General features: G+C 31.1%; 2 protein-coding genes across 2 annotated transcripts; one reads left to right on the top strand and one right to left on the bottom strand.

Annotated features, from left to right (window-relative positions):
• Window positions 1–1,039: 1,039 nt before the first annotated feature.
• LOC130893809 (uncharacterized) lies at window positions 1,040–11,337 on the bottom strand. Its single transcript, XM_057800204.1, has 9 exons — window positions 11,163–11,337; window positions 10,406–10,523; window positions 9,387–9,506; window positions 7,122–7,257; window positions 4,673–4,755; window positions 3,659–3,871; window positions 3,404–3,575; window positions 1,761–1,846; window positions 1,040–1,298 (listed from the first exon to the last, which is right to left on the bottom strand). Exons 1-9 carry the CDS (start codon window positions 11,247–11,249, stop codon window positions 1,105–1,107), a joined length of 1,209 nt encoding a protein of 402 aa, XP_057656187.1. The 5' UTR covers window positions 11,250–11,337; the 3' UTR covers window positions 1,040–1,104.
• Window positions 11,338–12,037: 700 nt separating this feature from the next.
• LOC130893810 (protein CDV3 homolog) lies at window positions 12,038–16,203 on the top strand. The gene is made up of 3 exons (XM_057800205.1): window positions 12,038–12,390; window positions 12,814–13,208; window positions 15,419–16,203. Exons 1-3 carry the CDS (start codon window positions 12,217–12,219, stop codon window positions 15,561–15,563), a joined length of 714 nt encoding a protein of 237 aa, XP_057656188.1. The 5' UTR covers window positions 12,038–12,216; the 3' UTR covers window positions 15,564–16,203.
• The last annotated feature ends 937 nt before the right edge of the window (window positions 16,204–17,140 follow it).

Raw genomic sequence — 17,140 nt, 5'->3', positions numbered from 1 at the left:
ATGTAAATTCTCTCTAATGATCCAAGTGTAATAATTCCATTTGTGAAATGAAAAATTTCTATATTTTGCAAGAAAAATCTTTTATTAATTCAATTTACGAGTTTAACGTAATTTATTACGAAAGTTCCTTATTTTATGTGCTTTGTTCAATTTGCGAAATTCTCATTTATGAAGATTGGTATTGTATTTAATAAATACAATATACCGGATGCTCAAATATTAACATGATTCAATTGTTTTGAAATGATCTGTCATTTTTATAAATTTGGTTGTGTAATAACTTATAACTACATTGATGTCAGATTTACCTTTTGTTTGAATCTAGTGATTTTATAAATATTTTTGTAGTTTTTAAAGTACTAAATTTTTTCTATGTGAAACTACAATCAAATCAGAAAGTTTTACAACAATCAAAACAAAAAATGCCCCTATTTTCGTATCTACCTGGTTTAAAATCATAAAAACTCGTCAATTTGGCGTTTTCGAGGTTGTAGAATCCATTTATCACTTTTTCTCAAGATAAAGGCTAGTTTAGATAACATAACATAAAGTAACTCGTATCTAATCGAAACTAAGGTAAACCCAACCTTATTAAAGTCAAATTAAATCGAATCTAACCCGAAATAAATTAATCCTAATCTATTCCTTCCATAGACCTAACCTAATCGAACCTAAAGTAAACTTAATCCAAAAGAAGTTGAAGATGATAGAGATGATACCAGTTAAAAGAGATCCAGTAACGGTTACACATAGTTTATAATAAGTTGAGAGTCGTTTATTAAAATAGACTATGGACAAAAATTAACTGAAATGCACAATTGAACTCGCCATGTTTCTATTATGATATGATTTTAAGAGTACATTTAAGGTGTAAAAATGATTATTGCGTTGTAAAATTACCGATCCTGTTGCCAAATTAGTCACCTTTGTAGTTCGATGATCTCTGGGAACCGTATTTCAAACCAGTGCATTTTACAAGTATTTGATGATATCATTAGATAATGATGATATCATATGATAAAAAAATGAAAAAAAAACATTTTCGTACATTTTTTTATTGATTCAAATATTATTTATAAGAAAAAAATTGGAATTAATCGCCTTCTACTGCGTCCTGGTTGGGCATTTTAATTCTTCATTTTCATCAACTTCACAATTTGTCGATTTACACACTTGATTGCCGTCGTAATCTACACACCTACATTTCCCTCTTCTACATTGTTTTTCTGAATAATTTCCATTTTCATCGCAAGTTGCCTTTTCAAACGTCGTCATTATTAGATTAGCCCTCGCGCATTCTACAAACGACAAAACCTCTCTTACCAACAGTATATGTTAAATCAAATTCAAGTACCATAAAACTCGAGATTGCATCAACTTTATTACAAAAAATTTCGTCTCAAATAGTTTTCCAAATAATTTTGTAATAGAATTACACGTGGCAACATAGCAACATATTATTAAATTCATGTTTAGACAATTAGTTTATGGTTTATCATGTTAGATTTAACAAAAATACTAATAATATATGGATGAATCAACGTTTATTACTACTTTCGATTTTGTAATCCCCGAAAATATTATTAAGTACAGTTTATAAAAAAAGAATTCAATTCTGATATTTTCTTTTCTCGTTCCCATGAAATGAGTAAATTTGGCAACGTCATGCCACAAGTTTCACAATTTAAGACGCTTGATTCGAATAAGTTGCTGTCTGCCTCGTTTTGTATGAAGTACGGAATTAAAATATTTGTACTTACTACAATTCATACTCTCAGCTAATGTGGCATTGGCAACTTTGTCCACTGTGTACAAAATAGATCCTTCTTTATCTACACAAAATTTGCTAAAAACAAATTTAAATAACATGCAGACGTTTAAACGTAAGTAAAACTAAATAAAAAACGATCTGACAACCTCTATTTTCGTTTTGATATATATCGTTACACTTCATAAATACCATTTGTACCAACTTCTGAATATTCTCCCTAAATTTTATAAATTATTTTAGAAGACAATCATTTTTTTGTGCTATTATTCAATATTATAAATATTTTAATTTGTTTCGTTATATTAAAACTAATAAATACTTGTTGAATTTTATTTTAGAATTAGTGGGTTTTATAATGCTGGTGGAAAAGTTTTTAAACAGTTGGCGACAGTGATAAATTCCGGTTGTGGTCGAGTGCTGGAGGGGATTCTACCGGGACCAGTGTTGTCAGATTTAAATCATTATAAAGGATACTAAATTACAATGAAAATTATTAGCGGAATTTGAACGATTTTGTGGCAAAATTGTATATTTATAATAAATTTTAATAATTTAACCGACTTTTTTTAAATTAAGATTCATAAAATTATTATTTTATTAGTTTTCCCAAAGGCAAAAAGCAAAATATGATTCACTAATATAAATCTTTTGTTAATTTTGTTTACATATGTATTCGAAATTTTTGTTTATATTAAATATAATTTTTCCATTGTGTCGTCCACCTCTCACTGTTTTGAATGATATAAAGGACTGTTGTTATTCAGGAAATTCGATAAAAAAATCTGGCAACACTGATGGATGCAACTCTGATTCATGTTTTATAGACAGAATTTCGTCATTATTTTTTTTAATTTTCACTTCTTAGACATTTTTATGGATTTGGTGATGATTTTAGATCTCTTTTGATAAAAAATCAATTTGAAATACCAGATAAAAATCGTTATAAATTGTATTTTTTTTATAACATCGCACTTCCTCTTACGATTGTTAGTGGAAACAAAAGATTGTCGTTAAAAAAGTTTCTCTTCTACAGAATATTTGTTTCAAAATTATGTGATTTTTTAAAACTCTTTAGTGTAAAAGTTTTTAAACAGTTGCGACAGTGATAAATACATATCGTGTTCAATTCCTATTGTTAGCATTTTAGTAAATTCTACCAAAACCAGTGTTGCCGAATTAGAATTATTTTCATTGATATGAGCGATTTTGAATAGAATTTTTTTATTAGGGAAGGTTTTTATTGGAACTTGAAGAATTTTGTAGTGGTGAATTTGTTATATATTTTACTAGTTTAACTAGCTGCCTAAAATATAATACGGAAGTCAATTTTTGCTACAATGAATCATTTGTTAGTACAGTTTACATGTTTATTAGAAAAATTTGTTTATATAATAATTTTTTACATTAAATATCTTCTTTTGTTGACCACATTACAAGTTTGATGGATTTGGAGTATATTTTTTATTCAGTTTGTTTAAAAAATCTGGCAACCTTGGATAAGACAATTGTGAATCATATTTTATACATAGTTATATCATTGTTATATATACATCCCCTCACAATTATCAGTGTAAACTAAATATTATTATAAATAATAGAGTATCTTTTGAAGAATGTTATAATTGAACTTACTGTGTAGAATTTTCTTGTACCGCTTTATAAGTACCGTCTAAATCACAAGATGGATATTGGTATCCTAAAATCGCACGGTATCCTTTTTCTTTATAAGACTCATATTCCTTTGCTACTTTTAAATAAATTTCCGTACATGCTGGATACACAATACCAGGTTCATCTTTTTTATCTACAACCGGAAACTCATTCAAAAACTCTGGTCATTTATTAGAGGTGGATATATAAAATTTATAACCTCAAAATAAATCTTACAGCATTCTAATGTGTCTTTAGAAACTTCGGTTATATTTACTGATTTTTCGGCGGGATATGTTGGGGCGCCATCGTACGAGTCGACGCAAAAACATTTATCGTCGATACATTGAACAGTTTCGTAACTTCCATCGGCTGCGCATCTAAAATATTCCCCAGGACCTAATTGTTTACCCATTATAACTGTCGCTTCGTAATGTTCTAATGAGCATTCTAAAATTACAATGTCGAATTATCATTTAAATATTTTTTTTGGTGTTTTTTGAACAATTAAAAAAAATGTTATATAATAGAGGAAGCGAGGTTGCCAGGTATTGTTCTATTTTAATAAGTTGTTATTCGTGACGTTTGGAAATATTAAAGACGCACGGTATGAACATAGTGAAATAATTAAGATTTTTTCATCGTCTGGTACCAACTCTATAGATATATAGAAAAATAACAAAACTATCAGTCGCGCCATCTTCATTTTCAACTGCAAACCTTAAACGTCACGTGTTGCAGGAAACTGTAAAAAAAATATTTATATCGTTTATTAAAAATTTGGAGGACTTCTAGAAATTATGGGTAATTTGAAATAGGTATTTGTTCGAAATTTTTAGAAGGAAAAAAAACAGTTTATATTCAGGAGAACCGATACAGGGTGTCCCAGGGTTAATGAGGAATAAGCCAAACTAAAGTGATACAGGCCTTAGTTTCCTAATTATTGGCTCTAAAAGTTTGAATTTTAAATTAGTTTTTCATTTTTTATTCCCGAACTGTTCATAAAATTATCAGTATTGTTTATTTTGGTGTGGTGAACAAATTAACAAAATTGCCTTGAAGCAACGGTTATTGATCCAAAATTTTTGGAAGGATGACACCCTGTATGATATCGAGAATGACTTTCTCAAAGTTTGATCTAACGCCTACTCTTGTTGGAATATGATAAACTGAGCATTTTACGTATACGAGGTTTTCCCAGCTGCTCCGAGACACCCTGTATACTTTTAGAACAATTCCAATATCACTTACTACAAAATAATTGTGTTTCAGGCTTCGATGTATAATCTATTTCCCCAAAAATTCTACTTCCAGTAGAATTCACACAATAACACCTAAAATAAACGTAATAAATTATCAAAACTACCAGAAAATGCAAAAAAAAATTAATAAAACTATGGTTTTCAATTGACACGTGTGATTTACAACCCCTATTTCCGTCTTCTCAGTTGTTTTTTTTTCATCATATCCACTCCTGGATTCACCAATTAATATGGGAAACTTTCCACAGTATATATATTGGGTATAAAACCCAATATATATACTTTTCAAAAAGACCCAAACCCAAAAGGACAAAAATTCCTAAATTACTTGGACAAAACGAAGAGGTCATCTCTGCACTCCATTCCAACCAAGTCTATATGAGAATAGTCCCATAAATACCTGGCCTGAACTAGAGATGGCGGTAGTTGATTAAAATATACCATTGTAGTTATCTATATTTCAAGTTTGAAGACGCCATGTTTGTTTAATATTTGTTTCGCAGCCATCAATAGTGAACGTTTTCAGTGAATTTGTAAACTTGGAAAAAATTGGTCCATCACACCCAAAACAAAAGACCAGTCACAACAATGAGCTGAATCCGGCTCCAAAGAAGACAAAGACCGTTCCATCTGCACTCAAGGTCATGGCGAGAATTATGAGAACTTATTGCAACGTTTGAGTAAAGAAATAAAGCAAAAAAGGCCGCATTTCGCTAAGAAGAAAGTGTTGTTTCATCAAGACATTGCACCAGCTCATAAATTAGTTATGGCTAAAATTAATGTTATCACTACATCCTGCATTCCTCGTACATGAGTTTTTCATTCATCTTGATGAAACTCTTCAACCAATTACTAAGCAATCCTAATCGTAACACAAAAATTCTCTCTTCTACATTAATCCACTCAAACATGTCACCAATAATCGTCTTCCCTCATCAATTAGTTCTTTCACAATATCTAGTTTATATTTGAAGGTAACTTTATGGAAAAATCAAAGGTGGTTCCAAATAATCCCCTTTCCTTCTTGTCAACGTTAACATTTTCAAGAAACGTTTCGAAAATACAACTTCCCCATCCGAAAAAGCTGTTGGTTGCGATATGTTTATGAAACTGTCATCATACGATAAAAAAACTTTTTCCACGCGGTTTCTCCCACTCCATTTATCGAAAACCCATTCACACCAATGCCCAATCCCATAACTATCCAATAAACTTTCATGTTGCTGAATTGAGGCGATCGTTTTGCAATAATTATTGAAGACGGTAATAATAAATTCAGAACTCCATTAATTCAGATAATCTATTGAAAATATTCTATCCTATCAAAGATGTGACAGACAGTCAAACTAATCGAAACATATTCTCCAGTTTTTGGTGTTTGAGATAAAACAGAATTCACAGCTCCTGTCAGTCCTCAAGCACCGCATTTGATTGATCAATTGGAGCTTAACGATCTCTTTAGAGATTTGTATAAAGAAAATGCTGGATTGAAACAGTGGAATCTGTTGAAGACAGAAGCTGAATATTGTGGAATATAATGAGCAATTCGGCCTTTATATGAATACATCCAAGACCAAACTATTGGTATTCTCAAAAATAGAAAGAAACGCTAACCTAAGATTCCATGGAGAAATTAGTGAACAAGTGCCATCTCCAAGATACCTGGGCACGCTCGTCAACCAGCAACGCTACCCAAAACTCGAAATCAGATCAAGAATTGAACAAACGCGAAAAACTCTGAACAACATGAGGACGTTACTGGCAAATCGCAACCTCAGCTTGGAACTCGTTGGAAATGCGTTCGAAATGTACGCCTACAGGCGAATGCTAACATAGAGATCCTACAGCAAATGGGTAAACATAATCACGATAATCAAGGAGAGGATAATAGAAGGGAAGATCGAAAGAAAACGGTTGGACGACAAAATCCATGGCTGAAAGACTTGAAAGATGGCTCGGACAAACGTCTATAGAAATTTTCAGAGCTGCGGTTTCTCGTACGACAATAGCCATTTGGATCGCCAACCTTCGTAAGGAAACGGCGTCGTAAGAAGAAGAAATTACGAGCATGGAGAGCTGTGGATGCTCTAGACGTCGTATTACACTCCCCTTTCCACCTTATTTTAACACACTCCCTCAATTTTGCCGTTATCGCAATCTGCGGTTCGACGTGGCGATAAGAATACTACGATGTAGCCCGTAAACGTTGCTTCTGTTCCAGATTCTTTATAGAGCATCTACTGACAGCGATTTTAATCAAAATATATGCAACCACTGTTGGTCTTTAATTAGAAGTTTTCGAATTTAGGAGGCACGTGAAACGATTTTTCAAAATAATAAAAATTCTCACAAAAATATGAATTATGAATCATTTAATCTTATCTGCGAGGAAAAATTAATAATTTTTTTGTTGCCTAGCGTAATTAAAAAAAACTTACGTTTGTCCTGGAATGCAATTATAAGTGGCAAACTCTCCTTCACTGTCGCATTCTTGTCTAACTTCCATTGTACCTAAAGTGCCGTTCGCTTTTTTGTTATCGAAGTCATCTTGACGTTGAGTACAAGTAGTAATCACTGAAACAAGTGACGGATTCGAAACAGTTTTATTAAAATTATTTATTGTGGGCAACCAAAAATGGCCGTCCGCCATATCATATGATATTACAGTTTCAAGGAAAAAAAGTTATTTCCACTAGAGGGCGTATTTGGAAATATTGTAAGGTTTTTCTTATTTCCCAATTGATTTAAACTACTCCACCTACTCATTTTATTTGAACACATACACAAGGATCAACTAAAGCTTCGATTATGCTGCCCAAATTAAAAATTACCAATAAACCAACACTGGAATGCTACTTGTAGTTCATGCAAAAAATCAACAGTAAATTTAAATTGATAATTCGACAACTTTTAACTTCTTGGTTGAGTTATTTAATTTTGTGAGGTTATCAGCACAGAATACGTTAAGTATTTTTTGTTTAAAACATCATTGTTCTATGGTTATGGAAAAATTCGTGTCAGCAATGTCCTTTAGACGATGGCATACTGATAGATCAGTGTCAGCAGCTTTCCACATTTGTTTGACAAAAAGGACCCATACAGGTTTACCAACATCCTCAATTTACGGCATAAACCATAAAATTACCACCAAGAAAGTTAAGTTCAAATTTATGCTATTTACACAATCAATTATTCACTATTTCACTAATTTATTCAAAGAAATTTGTAGATTTCTAGAAAATAAATAAAAATACCTTCCTAGAAACTCTCCTCTGTTTATAATAAAAAAAACATATCAAAGACGTTGCTATGATAAAAATTTGTGTTAAAACAAATATCAAACAAACCGGCGTTTTCGCCAAATTTTAGACTTCCATTATAGCCGAACAGGACCGGCTTCGCGGTCCATATTGTGGACGAGTTTATAACTATATAAAATTAAATAAGCAATTAAAAAAAATTATCCAATTAAGTATGTTATTTTGAAAAATTCTAATCGTTTTTACTACTTTCATGGATGAATATTAAAAAAAAATTGGTTCCACTCTAGTTTCAAAAAAGACCCTGTATTTTGACTATCAATTTTTAGAGAAGAAAAAGGTTACTGATTAAACAAAAATTTCTTTTTCATAACTAGTAAACATTTTTATATAATTAAGTCAAATGTACGGATTGTTTTTTAGAATAATATTTACAATTTACTTAGCAAAAAAAATATGTCATTAACAGTTTTTTGTGTACCTATTGTAAATGAAAGTAGAAATGATGGTACAAGTACACAATGGATTTAGTAAAAATATAAATAACATCAATAGAGAGTTTTAATTTTCAATTATCACTTTCTACAGATAAGACATCGACTTCGTAATATTTCCTCAGTAAATCGTGTGACTGACACACAGATGGCGCTGCCGTTGTCGAATCCATATGACGTTTATGAAGTACTAAGTTTCAAAAGACTATGTGTCAAATTTCATGACATTCCGAGTAGTCAGAAAAAAGTGACAGCCATTTAAGTGAAGCTACTTTTGTTATTTTCAAAACAATTTTTTGTGTTAATTTTTCATTACTTCTTGATGAAAAAGATACTGTCTAAACTCAGCAATGGCTTCAAAAGTGTTATCCGGACTCTGCTCCATCGAAAAGAACCATTTGTTAATGATTTGCTGAATTTAAACATGGTCGTACACACATCGATGATGGTGAACGTTCCGGTCATCCAATTGATAAGGTTCCTCCAGAAAACAACAAAAAAGTCCACAAATTGGTTATATCTAATTTTAAATTGATTATTCATCCACCGTATGGTCCAGATCTAGCCCGTGGTGACTACGGGCTATTCGCTGATCTCAAAAAATGCCTACTAGTAAGAAATTCGGTTCAAATAAAGAAGCAATTGCTGGAAAAGCATATTTTGAAGAAAAAGACAAATCCTTCTACAAGCACAGCATTGAGAAGTTATTTTATGGTTTCAACTCAGCGTTCACCCGTTGGTAAAACTTGGGTTTAGATGAAAAAAATTATCGCACATCATTTTCAACATCCAAGATGTCATGAATTCCGTAACTTATTAACAATGATATCAATAGAGTGATAAATTATTATTAAGGTTCATTGCACTACACCAAAGTGCTATGTCAAAAACAAACTAACCTAAAAAATTAGAGTAAGATTTGCAAAAAAAAGTATTTTGAAAAACTTACTTCTTTGACAAGTTCCGTCAGTACTTTCGGGATTTGATGGTGTACAAGCTAAACCAGGACCACAAATTGTTGTTGGACTACCAGTAGATACATCGCCAATAGAACAATCTTCACCTTCCCCTACATAAAAAATAATTTTTCAAAACAATTAGAATCAATCGAGAGAGCCAATACAGAGGGAAGAGCTTCGCAATTCGAGGTTATGTTTTTTACATCACCTTGATTATTTACAGCTACTTTGAAGCCTTTGGCATTATGGTTTTTCCCTATTTAGATAGTCAATGATGATTATTATACCATGAGCATCCCATAATACTGATAACATAACCTTTACAGTCGACTTTGCGTCTTTCTGGATTCAGTCATTATCATCACCTACAGTTCACTCGGATGACTGTGGATTGGAAAATTGACAATTGTCAAAAAAACGTCACCCACTTTGAACAAAGCTTTGGCACAACGAAATAATCATTCACGATATCTTTAGAGTCTCAGCTATCTCAATCAGCCTTTTTTGGAGCATCCACTGCGTGCATCGTCTTCGGTGCTCATTTAAACCAAACCGTTGATTTTCCTGCAGCAAAGTCTGAATAATGATTATCTTGACTTCAATTTTAGTATTAGAGATTTCCAATAGGTGGTGGTAGGTAGCTTCCCAACAGTTGTTCCCATGCACTAAACCTCGACAGTACTGCTTCGACAGCATGAATTAACAACCGGTACTGACTTAACAACAAGCTTTATGAATATCTTTTCTTTCTCTATTGCTTTTCCTCTTCTTTGTCCAAAATTATTCCTTTGGCAATCAGATATTTTTACTAAAACGAAGATATGACCTCTTAAAGTCAAAACATAACCTGAAAGGTGGATATGATTGCCTCGTTAACATTCTGTCTGAGGCAATACATTGATGCCTCGCTGCCTCAATATTCTTCAGCAGAAAGGCATACGTTAAATGCCTCGCCATGTTCAATGTGATAATTGGTGCCAAAAAAACATTTTAAAATATAACTACTTACATAAATTTTCTAAACAATAGGGGCAGCAATTGCATTCGGAAGGTTGTAGCAGAAACTGTCCATTGTGAGTAGAATTTTGGATTTTACATCTTTCTGGTAGTTCGGGACAAGTTACTCCCTAAAAATATTAGAAGATCCAATGTATGTCTCAATTTTTCTAAACGCAAGCCGCACGTTGCTCGACACAATTCATTTTGATACTTGTAAAGGTCTATCCAGTGAACAACTAAGAACGACCATCGGTTATATTTTAAAAACGGATTAAATTACAGCTTAAGGAAAAATAATTATGAAAAAGTGACTCCGATAAACACGCGGGAACTATTTTTGATATTTTAGGTCCATGACTAGAGGGCGTATTTGAAAATTTAGAAGCAAAATTTGTTAAAATGACGGGCCGTTCTTAGTGACCCACCCGGTATAATGAATTAGTGGTTTCTGGAGTTTTTGTTGGCTATACAAGTGTTGAAATTTTGGTTTTAAAACACATATTTATACCGAAAAATAAACAAAATGAAGAAAAAATGAAAATTTTAATTTTTTATGACCAAACATAGTATGCATCTCACTTCCAATTTTTTTTAAGAGGTTATGTATCTAAATATGTCCTTTATTCAGTACAGTAATAATATTTTATCCACCTGGTATATAACACTGTGATAATTTATAAACGCACTCGTATATCTCTCTATTGATATCCAAGCATAAGATTTTCCGAAAAAATAATAATTTAATATTTTAAAAATGGAAATATCACCTTACAAAAATCACTGGTACACAAAACGCTGTCTTCTGTTGCTAGAGTAGCACCAAAAATACCAAAAAAAATTATTATTCGAAACATATTTCAGTTGAAAAAGCGTTACAATTGATAATTCAACGCAGATAAAATTATATATCCATTTCAAAATTTACTTATCTTGAGAAATAATGAGATAAATTTTTGATATACTTCCTTCATTCATCACTTTATCATTTTTTAATCTCAAATTACAATTTAAAAAATCGTATTTCCCAATGAAGCTGTAGAAATCATTTCCAAGAAAGATATTGACGGAAAAAATACGAAATACATAGATTATTATCGATGTAATTCGTAATTTATATCAAAAACTCAAATTATTATTTAATCCCGAAAATAAGTTAAAATTATTATTACGGTACTGTAATTGCAATTAGATGAGAAAAAGCAGTATTGCTAACCATGCTATTGATAACTTAGAGAACTCCAAAAGCTCTATATGAAATAGAAAAATAAGCTACTAATGTCAAATTTTGGTGGTTTCTTTAGTTTAATGTACAAACATGGTGATGTCGCTAGAATCTACAAAAAAGTTAGAGATTATTATGGAAAAATATCTATCATCAAAATTATTATTAGTCACTAGGCAATACTATATAAACCCTTATCTCGTATTTACTATTTTGTCATTCAAATAAACAGGGTTTTCTTATTTTAATTACGGTATGTATTAATGGTTGTCTATATTATGTCGACCCCTTGGAATTTATTTTATAAAATTTTAAACTGTATAGTATTATGAGTTACAATCTGTAGATTTCAATTATCAATAAAATTAGTTATGATGATAATGATATTATTATCAAAACATACTTTTATAATTTGTATTTCACTACCTAAGTAACGGAACAAGAAATCTTCTACATTGACGTACAAGTGACGTTTATGATTGACGTTAGTGTTTGATATTTCCTTTTGGTCCGGTTCTGCATGTCTAAGGTGCGAATTTAGTCATTCAATTGCCAAAATTTTCCATCATTATCTTCTAAATCACCCGTTTGGTACAACAATGGCAGACTTGGACGATTTCTTTGCCAAAAAAGATCGCAAGAAGTCGAAAGCTACAAAGAAATACGCCACAGCAGAAGAAGTTGCCAAGAAATTAGAAGACAGTGCAAAAAAGACTGAGAAATTAAAGAAAGAACGTGTTAACGAAGAAGAAGATACTATAGTAACCGAACAGGTAAGTCAGAGTACGGTATTTATGTGATTATAGTTATATATAGACTCGTAAATATTGAGAATTGATCTGCCATATTGAACTTTTTTTAAAGTATTGAATCCGCCACATGTGTTGTTATAATGCTCTCGATACCGATATTGTGCATTATATATACCGATAAAATATATTTAGAAAAGTAACACGTTAAGTTCAAGGTACATTTTAGCTTCTAAGTGATTTAAATTATGCTAGAAACTCATTTTAAAATAAAACAGTGTTAACAGTTCATTTTATACCATTAGGATTAGTATATGATGTCTTGTTTAAATTTCTCACATTGTATTATTAAATAGATACAATCATTATAAAGGATTGTTTATGATTGTTACCATTATGGATTAAGAGCAAATTGTAATTGCTTAATGAAATATAAATCTTTTTAAGGATCAAGACGAATGGAAAGAATTCGAGGAAGAAAAGAAGGATTATACTGGTTTGAAGATAGGCAATTTAACCATCGGTCAGAATGTAGAAAGCAGTAATACAGGTGCTAAGGAAATCTCTGAACAACAACCAGAAGATGAACCTGGACAAGAAACAGAAAAAAAATCTGGACCATGGAAACGTATTGATGTAACAGAAGTAGAAGTAGAAAAAGTTGAAGTAAAAACTGATCCAATACTTCCTAATGTATCGAAGACTGGTGCATATATACCTCCAAGTATGAGAGGTAGTGGGGGACAAACCCATGTTCAACCTACGAGACTCAATAGATCAAAAGCGGCCCCGGATATTCACAATGAAGAATTCTTCCCATCTCTTTCCGGTGATCATAAAAAGTAAGTTTTTTCTTCAATAAGAAACAACTGTATTTTGAAAATTGTTTGGAAATAATGAAAATTGTGGTAATTGTTGTAATTTATTCACATTAATTCACATATTTTTTTTTTGTCTTCATCTGTCTTTTCAAAGAAAACTTTCAACTTCTTCTTGATGGTGTCAATTGGTTCTCAGTGTTACAGTGGTTCTTTGAGTCTGATAAGATTCAACAACCTATGAAAAGCTCAAAGAATCAGATAGTATCATTGTGAGTGTTAGTAAATAATTTTATATGGAAAATAAGTTGACGATAACAAGAAAGAACATTGAGCAACATACATTGGATGATGATTTGTAACCTTCGACAACATAGAAGAACTGGAAGCAGAAAGCCGTGAATCATGAGGCAATAGATTCAGATGGATGCTGTTCATGCTCCCCAAAGAAGGGGAGTAACCTAAGGGAGAGTTATTAAAATATGCTGTTATATTATCTGATGTTTTTGGGGTTGTTAAAGTACTACGTAAAGCAATTTTTAAAGATTTTTCAATGCACTTTTCGAGTGAGAATACATTTAATCACTTGCAAGCTACAAAACATCGTAGTTGTCAATATTCCTTTCCCTCCAGATCTTAGCAAGTGTCTTCCCAATGAGCTGAAAATTGTGTTTTTCCAAATCAACATTTATTGTCGAGATGGGAACCAAATGTTCATGCAACAGAATGACATCTGACAGTCATTTACTGAGGGGGGCAATGCTCAGTATAGGATCATTAGTCGCTATGAACAGGGCATCAAGGTTGTATTTTTTTAAATGTCGATTGGCAAAGTTCTGGCTTCGCTTCACGGTGTTCGTTTCTGGCACCAATAAAAGTGTTTCGAAATCATAAGCATGGGTGTTTACTGTGGAAGATATATTCTGAAATAATAATTTCCTATTTAAAATTAGGCAACATTGCACGAATGTATCCCAGACAGAGATACAACCTCTTGTGTGAATTATCTCACCACTCCGAATGGGAACCATTAGGAACTGTTAATCATATAGTTAAGTGATACAAAGTGTCCCTTATTTTACCTTCCATCAACGTATCAAATTACTTTTATTTTATATTGTGTACAATAGAATTTTTTATTTTTTTTTAATTCCATCAGGTTTTTCTATTTGTATATCCTGTAGGAAAAGCTTGTCCCTAAATAGACAACCAAAAACCTAGATATATAGACCCTAACTTTTAATTAACTTAGATAGTGTATAAGCATGTGTTGTTTTGAATTAAAAAAAAATTCCAAAAGACATTGTTAATTAAGATAACTATTCGAAAAATGGATTTTGAAACACCCTGTATATAAAAATGGAACAATTTATTGGTTCACTCAACTTCTAGAAACCAAAAAAATCAAATATAATCAATTATTCTAAATCTAATTTTATATTACACTGAAAAAAGTGATTTGTAAAAAATATGGGTAAAAGATATTGGAATTAATTTTTTTGGTGTAATTTGTGGTTAAACATGTTGAAATGGGGTTAAAACAGATCCACCTCTTTTTCCATGTTTTTTTTTTCTAAATTACACAAAAATACAGTAAAATATCCTGAGACTGACACTTTGAATTAAATTAACTGTCCAAAAGTGGATTTTGAAACACACCATACATAAAAAAGAATCAATTTATTGATTTATTCAACTTCTGAGAGCCAAAAAATGTTTTAAAAGTAATTATTCAAAATCCAACTCTATATTACTCTGAGAAAAGTGGTTAAAAGAGATCCACATCTTTTTTAATGGTATTTTTCTAAATTACACATTGAAAAATATAGTAAAAGATCCCAGGAACATTTCGAATTGAATTAACTGTTGGAAAAGTCGATTTTGAAACATCCTGTACATAAAAATGAATCAATTTATGGGTTCATTCAACTTCTGAAGACCAAAATAATGGTTTGAACATAATCAAATATTCAAAATCTAATTCTATAATACACTGAAAAAAGTGATTTGTAAAAAAAATGTGTAAAAGACACATTAGAGTTTATCCTTATGGTATAGTTTGTGATTAAACATGGTGAAAAACGCTAAATCCAACTCCCAAATGTACAAGTCTTTCTACTCCGCTGAATTGGTTCAGATTAGTTTATTCTAGAGTGTGTGTATTTATATGAGAATCAACTAGTTTGTTCTGAAATCGGTTTTGGACGGTAAAATATATAGTATTGTTTTTCTAGGAACCGTAACGAGGGATCTTTTGAAGTGGTGCAGTCCAGTAGGTCGACATCGCACAGACAAGTCGAACAATCCAAAATGAACTCTACTCAGGGCCCCAAGCTGAGCCTGGGCAACCGTTACAATACCTTGAGTAACGATAGCTAGTGATTTTAAAATTTCATAGAGACCAAATGTGTACTGTGTCGAGAGAGGTGACCAGCAAACGATAAAAAAAAATAATAATAAATAAAAAATTGTGTCCGTTCATTTTAATTAGGAGACTTTATATTTTCTCTTTTTATGTAAAGATGTTTTGTCGATGATGATTGCGGGTCGTATCCTCGAAAAGGACACTTTAATGCTCATTAATGATTGTATTTTGGAATTTATAGATGGTATAGTTACAATTTTCCTGATCTTTTTTCAGATTTTTTCCAAAAAAAGGTGTACTTTTTTGGTTATCCGATATTGAATTTTTTTCCATAAAATCTCGGGTGATTTTCAGTGTAGGCATCTCGGTAACGAAATGACGCGCTTTCAACATTAACAGTCCATACAAATCCATATTTTATTTTTTTTTAATAAATTTTTCCCTCAAATATTTGTATATAGATATTTGTAACTATGTTGTCGAAAATCAGATATTTTTTTTGTTTCTTCGGTGATACCTTTTCTACATATCTCCAAGAAATGTGGATATATTTTTATTATATTACGAGGTGAAAAAGTCTCCTCTTTTCTGGTATTTCATTTTCTTTTTGTTTTTTTTTAATATTTATACAATTAATAAAATTCTTATCCTTAATTGATGTATATCTTTTTTATTTCCATCCTGTATAAATAAATTATGTACTAAAAAGGTTTGTTCAATATTTTTCCTTGAGTTCAAATATGTATTTGAGAAATTTAACGTTAATACAGAACTATCCCTTTGTTTATGGCATTTTTCCAAATTACATTAAGAAAAATGTAGTATAAGAACCCAATGGCACATTGAATTGAAATAATTGTTTCCGAAAAACCCTGTATATGGATATGGAACAATTTATTGGTTCGCTCAACTTCTAGAGACCAAAAAAATGTTTTACATATAATAAAATACTCAAAATCTAACTCTATATTACACTGAGAAACATTTTTTAAAAATGTCTGAAAGGATTCATTTCTTTTGGTATAGTTTATGATTAAACATACTAAAATATGGTCAAAACAAATCCACTTCTTTTTTCATGCTATTTTTCTAAATTACCCGTAGAAAAATATAGTAAAAGATCCCAAGAACATTTCGAATTAAATTACCTGTTGAAAAAGTGGATTTTGAAACACCCTGTACATTAAAATGAATCAATTTATGGGTTCATTCAACTTCTGAAGACCAAAATATGTGTAAAAGAGATATTAACGTTCATTCCTCATGGTATAGTTTGTGATTAAACATGGTGAAATATGGTTAAAAGAGATCCACATCTTTTTCCATAGTATTGTTTTGAATTACACAAAAAATACAGTAGAAGATCCCAAGAACATTTGAATTGAATTCACCATTCAAAAAGAGGATTTTGAAACACCCTGTACATGAAAACGAATCAATTTATTGATTTACTCAGCTTATGAGGGCCAAAAAATGTTTTAAAAATAATAAATTATTCGAAATCAAACTCTATATTACACCGAGAAAAGTGATTTCTAAAAAAATTTATAAAAAATTAAAATTCATTCCTCATGGTATAGTTTGTAATGAA

This window comes from Diorhabda carinulata, chromosome 5 (genome assembly GCF_026250575.1).
Source record: "Diorhabda carinulata isolate Delta chromosome 5, icDioCari1.1, whole genome shotgun sequence".
NCBI classification, from domain to species: domain Eukaryota; kingdom Metazoa; phylum Arthropoda; class Insecta; order Coleoptera; family Chrysomelidae; genus Diorhabda; species Diorhabda carinulata.
This window is presented reverse-complemented; position numbering and strand designations above follow the sequence as displayed.

What these genes read in the sequence shown, in the direction of transcription:
- LOC130893810 (XM_057800205.1), top strand. Translation starts at nt 12,217, where the DNA reads ATGGCAGACTTGGACGATTTCTTTGCCAAAAAAGATCGCAAGAAGTCG. An exon ending in ATACTATAGTAACCGAACAG is followed by an intron (nt 12,391 to 12,813) that starts GTAAGTCAGAGT and finishes AATCTTTTTAAG; the next exon opens with GATCAAGACGAATGGAAAGA. An exon ending in CTTTCCGGTGATCATAAAAA is followed by an intron (nt 13,209 to 15,418) that starts GTAAGTTTTTTC and finishes TTGTTTTTCTAG; the next exon opens with GAACCGTAACGAGGGATCTT.
- LOC130893809 (XM_057800204.1), bottom strand. Translation starts at nt 11,249, where the DNA reads ATGTTTCGAATAATAATTTTTTTTGGTATTTTTGGTGCTACTCTAGCA. An exon ending in GTACCAGTGATTTTTGTAAG is followed by an intron (nt 10,524 to 11,162) that starts GTGATATTTCCA and finishes TAATATTTTTAG; the next exon opens with GGAGTAACTTGTCCCGAACT. An exon ending in TGACGGAACTTGTCAAAGAA is followed by an intron (nt 7,258 to 9,386) that starts GTAAGTTTTTCA and finishes CACTTGTTTCAG; the next exon opens with TGATTACTACTTGTACTCAA.